Source organism: Triticum aestivum, chromosome 5B (genome assembly GCF_018294505.1).
Source record: "Triticum aestivum cultivar Chinese Spring chromosome 5B, IWGSC CS RefSeq v2.1, whole genome shotgun sequence".
Taxonomy (NCBI): Eukaryota; Viridiplantae; Streptophyta; class Magnoliopsida; order Poales; family Poaceae; genus Triticum; species Triticum aestivum.
The window spans coordinates 266329698-266335270 of NC_057807.1; the positions used below are offsets into that span (position 1 = coordinate 266329698).

A 5573-nucleotide genomic window follows, 5' to 3' on the forward strand; every position below is an offset into this window, starting at 1 on the left:
CGGGGTCGGGGGAGACGGCGGCGAGGCAGGGTCGGGAGACGGTGGCGAGGCGGGGTCGGGAATTGGGGGAGGAAGCAGAGGAGAGGGAATCAGGCCGCGCGGGGGTTAGGTGAAAATAGCTTTAACTGTAGCGTGGGAAGGAAAAACGCGCTGCTGCTAAAATCCGTAGTAGTAGCGCTGTTCGTAGAAGGGCGCTACTACTATACCTAGCACGCCGGGAACGGTGTGGCAATTATAGTAGTAGCGCTTTCTGTTCGGGCAGTGCTACTGCTAAGCTGCTAACTGTAGCGCGGTTCTGCCAAACGCGCTACTGATAAGTAGCAGTAGCGCCTCATTTTAACAAGCGCTACTGGTAACATTCTGTATATAAGGTTTTCCCTAGTAGTGATAGGATATGCGTGCGTGTGTTTAAAGGGATGGGTATATGTATGTGTATGTGAGCATTTTCAATTGTATCGTATTAAAAAATGTTAACATACGGTCTTTAGAATGTACTAATAAGTTAATACCACAAAAGGATTACTACAAAACACAATAAAATAGTTACATTGTGGAAGTAACTTTGGTCTATGCTTATAGTTTCACATACAATCAAAACATTTTTAAATATATTACTCCCTTCTTATCAAAATATAAGACGTTTTTTGACAATATATATACGAAGGAAGTATTAGTGAAAGGTTTAAAAGCTTCCAAAACTGTCCAAAATATCATGCTTTTTGTGGAAGTGAAGGGAGTACACATTTTTTTTAAAAAAAAAATTGGTACCATTGGTACAGCTGAAGTTACCGTTGGTGGTTAACTAATTAACTACCTGCCTTTTTCCGGTTTACTTACAAACTAAGGAATCATTTTTTTATGAATAACTAAAAAGAGAACATTCTTTGATTAAAGTGAATCCCCTAGGAATTTAAAAGGATTTTTTGGGCTGAAAGAAGGATTTATCATTTAAAGTTTGTTTGATTTGTAAGATCGAAGCACACCGCCGCCGTGTACTAGGCCTCTGCATTATTGCGATGCATACGGCCTGGCATGGCATCAAGATCAAAAACATCAACGAGTTGCATATTCGCTTTTCCCCTCCCAATTTTGCATTGATATTGCCTCCGCCAGATCACCAGGGTTTTCTTCAGCTTGATCGGCGCATGCCATTGAATTGAGCATGTAAAATTGTACTACGAGTGAGGAAATCCATTCTACAAGCGACGTACAGCCTTTTTTTTTACCAAGTCTTGGGCATGCCATTTGTACTTTTGACAAGGCATATCCTCTCTTGTTTGGTCATAACGGCGTTAGTGCTATCAAGCTCCGACTCATAAAACTCCAAATAATATTGTACAAATGCTAGTTTCCATTTGGCTTCCAGAGCAATATAAAAGCATGACAGAGCGTACCATAGTGCTGGAGCGGCTGGCCATGATCCCGTGCTCTGAAGCTGGTTTGTCCCGTTGCACCCTCGATATTTCTTTATTTTTTTATGAATTCAGGTGACCGAGCGATGGCTACATCATCGTATTCCGCTTCATCGATCTTAATTTTTCAACGTGTTACCTTTAATGCGGCACTGTCGCAACGGCATGATCCTACTCAAACCACACTAGCGAGCTACTACCTCCGTCCTGGTTTATTGGTTCTGTAATCTGTGCCAAATTTTGATCTTAAATTTAACTAACAAAATGTTTATGCATGTCACAACAAATTATATCATTGAAAGCTATGTTCAGATACGAATCCAACGACATAATTTTTGTTGACATGCATTAACATTTTGTTAGTTAAATCTTTAGTCAAAATTTATCACAAATTACAAAAGGGACTAATAAACCAGAACAGAGGTAATAGTCTTCTGTACCTTTCTTTATAACTGTTATATAATGAGCCTAAGCTAAGCTAAGGCTGGCACGAGAAATGGATGGAACAGAACATTTCAACAATCTATCACCACTTGTCGCAACGTAACGTACGTAGCTATCACCTGCTGAACTAGTCTAACTTAAACCGAGCATGCAGCTGTATGCCACTTCAGATTATGTCTTTGGGCCCTGACGCACGCGGAGACGGCCTCCACCCCTCGGATCGTGATCTCACAGATCTCGAGGCACGATCCGACGGTGACCGGAGGCAGCGCATCACATGAGGATTGACCCCGTAGAATTGTTTACGACACAGGAGAAAAGTAGGGCCATGCAATGCAACACCTGAATGGCATATATAATAATTATCCTCCTACTTAAACTAACAGAGGCCGTCCTTGTCCTTGTCTTCCCAGCTGGATCAAGCCAGGCGGCAAAGGGGCAAGCAGAGCAGGTCAAGCAAGTAACTCCAGGAAGGCAGAAACCACCAGCATAGTGATACCAGCTACTTCTTCAGAAGGACCGCATAGTGATACCAGCTACGCTATGTACAGGACAAAAGCAGCATTGCATTGCCGATCTTGCTACAAAGAGCCATCATTTCTTCCTTCTCTTTGAGGACCTGGCCGGCTGTGAAGCATCTGCAGACGCTGCCTCCTCGGCTTTGGCCATCCTCGAACTTCTCCTGGGCACCGCGGTCGACGGGCCTGCTTCTTCAGCCTCTTCCGCCAGTTCAGCCTTGACTCTGCGTTTCCTCCTCGAAGGAGGGTCAGCCGATGGGGCCTCCTGACCTTCCCCGCCGGGCTCATTCGCTTCCTCGTTGCCCTCGTCCTCGCCTTCCTGCTGGGGCCATTCAGTGGCACAGTGGGGACAAGCTCTCGAGGCCTAAATGTGCAGATAAGTTAGCAAACAATGATGGCAACGTCAACATGAGTAACAATGGAACTGGTATTACAGGAATTACCTTCCGCTGTGGAAATTTCTTCTTCAGACAGTAGATATGGATTCTCACATTGCATCCCTCCTTGGAACAAGTTGATGCCTGTTGTGGATACAAATATAATAATGCTGGTATCAGAGCACACAACGTTTATAGAGATTCTACAAAAACACTTGTACAATATATGGTACGGAGTAAGTGGCAAGAACAAGGGAAATGCAATATCATAGTAATCAAACATCAGTACCTTTATACCAGCTTCATTGCAAACCTCGCATGATGGGATATCATTGCTGCGAAACCAGCTCCGGAGATCAAGAAATGATCTGATACCAAGACCAATCTTGCCCTCTGAGGTATACGCCAGCCAACGATCTTGTATCAGTTCAGTAAGAGTCTTTTCCTTTTGAGAGAACAAGAAGTTTGTGATAGAAGAAGGAAGACGAGATTGAGTGTCTTGTGTACCATCCGCAATCACGACCTGAGAGTAGAACACTCAATAGTTTATGATACCCGTATTGCAAACAAGATTCAACTCTAGCAATCAGCAGATACAAAGCAGGCCACAGAAAATACACATCATGACTCGTCCATCCTAACTGTTTGTAAATCACAATTGAATGAAGCTACAATATAGGCACACGTCCATTAGTATAGCTAGACAACAATTTGTTGTGAGTACAGTACATATGGATGGGGTAGATGATGCTTTGATCATGATCACACATTCAGGATATCTTCGCCAGTTATGTCCTAAACAGCTAAGGTTTTGTGCTTCTTGCATGATCACACATGATAGTATGTGAATGCACAAGTAAGGTGTTGTTTAAACATAAAAGAGAGTCATGTGCCCATGACAGACTGGTACAACAAACCTGGTTGTCAATCCGGACGTTGAGAGCTTCAATACTAGTTATGCTCCCATCATTTCCAGCTTCATGAACTATTGCTTCTAACTGCCACAAGAACCATTGTGGATACAGTTATGCAAACATACAAATAAGTCATTCAGCATACATCGTGCTGAGTTGAGCTAGTTCAAGCAAGCAACTGCATACCAGTCCCTTGTAGAACGCAATCTGTGGTACGGAATACTTGGAGCCAAGCTTCGATTCTTCATCAGAAATGTTGTTGACCACTCCATAATAAACTATTCCATCATACTGGTTTATACATGCTCGCAGATCAAACTGCAAATACCGTAGCTCATTGTTGATCTTCATAAGTGTATCACTGAATAGTTGCTGGTGAGTGGCTGCAGGTCATGACAATAGACATATTCAGCTGGAGATGGGAGTTTGGTGATCTAATTACAGTCTGTAGGCAATAATATGGTCGCTGAAAGACACTTCTATATATAATGTGTTCCTAGAAACACGATTCTACCATCCAACCAGGTCTCAACTGAACTAACAATGATATTAAACACACACAAAACGAACCAAGATCATTCTGTTTTTTGAGACAATCAGAAGATGCAACCTTCAACCATTGTGAATGGCAGTTGATCCTCCATTGAACAATTATTAAAGTTACTCCCTCCGGTCCTTTTTACTCTGCATATAAGAATTGTCTGAAGTCAAACTTCGCAAAGTTTGATCATATTTATATGAAAAAGTATCAACATCTACGATGCAAAAGTTATACAATATGAAACTTTAAGTCATGACGCATCTACCGGTATTGATTTCACAAAGTGAATGTTGGTAGTTTTTTCTATAAAACTGGTCAAACTCTACGAGGCTTGACTTCAGACAAATCTTATATGCAAACTAAAAAGGACTGGAGGGAGTACACCAAACATAAACTCATTTACTGAAAAGGAAAGGTTTTGGACCCTACAGGGGCTACATCAGTAACTACAAAACAACATCAGTCGAAGGGGAACGGACGCTTGACTAAAAGTTGCCACGGGCGCATTACATCGAACACATGGGTGACTAAAAGTTCCCGCTGGCGCATTACATCGAACACCTAGGCGGCTACGAGTAACGAGAAGAGGGGTGGAACCAATCGAAGGGGGGGAGAAGAGGAGCGAGCGGGGCGGAGCGGGCAGGCGGATACCGGGGTTCTTGCCGCCGGAGATGGCGGTGAAAAGGGCGTGGAAGTCTCGCTCCGAGAGCGGTCCACGGGAGAGCAGCGCCTGCAGAAGCGTATGGTGCCGCCATGAGAGCGGCGCCATCGGATCGTGCAGCTCCTCTAGTCACTAGCTCGTGCCTTGGTGTAGGGATCTATAGGGGCGGGGGGAGGAGAAACCCTAGCTTGACACGCAGAATGGGTGGGATTACGCGGCCGAGGTGGGGAACGGAACGGATTGGAAGGTTTCGCGCTCGCGGGAAGGCGTCCAAGATCGCGGGAAATGTTTCGTGGTGGTGGTGTCACGTCCAAATCACTCGGGTAATGTACGGAGGTTTGTTCCGTTTGGATTTTTTCCCTTTGTCTGTTAAGTTTATGGTCTTTTTCTCTTTTCTCTTGGTGGACATGTTGGTCAAGTCCACGGTCATGATTGCTGTCACCACCTCTTTTGATTTGGTTTTGGTATTGGCGGCCTCGGGTGCGAGCTTCTTTGTTTGTGCGGCCTTCTCGATGTCGAGCCTTCTCCTCATGACGGCCTCCTTCATGTAAAGTCTCTTTGTTTGAAGCTCCAAGTATATCTTCATTTGCTTCTCCTTTTCTTGGCGCTTCCTCTCGTCCATCACTTTCTTTTGAGTCATCATGCCGTGCAAAGTTTCTTCCAATGCGATAGATGTCGCATCACGCTTCTCGACAATCTTTGAGTT

At 44.1% G+C, this 5573-nt stretch overlaps 1 protein-coding gene across 2 annotated transcripts; it reads right to left on the reverse strand.

Moving 5' to 3' along the window:
• Positions 1-2185: 2185 nt before the first annotated feature.
• On the reverse strand, positions 2186-5164 carry LOC123111301 (non-structural maintenance of chromosomes element 1 homolog). Of its 2 annotated transcripts, XM_044532057.1 has the most exons (7): positions 4858-5164; positions 4276-4349; positions 3852-4048; positions 3669-3749; positions 3041-3274; positions 2818-2895; positions 2186-2738 (listed from the first exon to the last, which is right to left on the reverse strand). In XM_044532057.1, the coding sequence occupies exons 1-7, from the start codon at positions 4959-4961 to the stop codon at positions 2451-2453; spliced, it is 1056 nt and encodes a 351-aa protein (XP_044387992.1). In that variant the 5' UTR covers positions 4962-5164; the 3' UTR covers positions 2186-2450. The 2 variants fall into 2 exon arrangements, with proteins under 2 accessions (XP_044387992.1, XP_044387993.1); XM_044532058.1 differs by lacking the exon at positions 4276-4349 and having other exon boundaries at positions 4858-5162.
• Between the last annotated feature and the right edge of the window lie 409 nt (positions 5165-5573).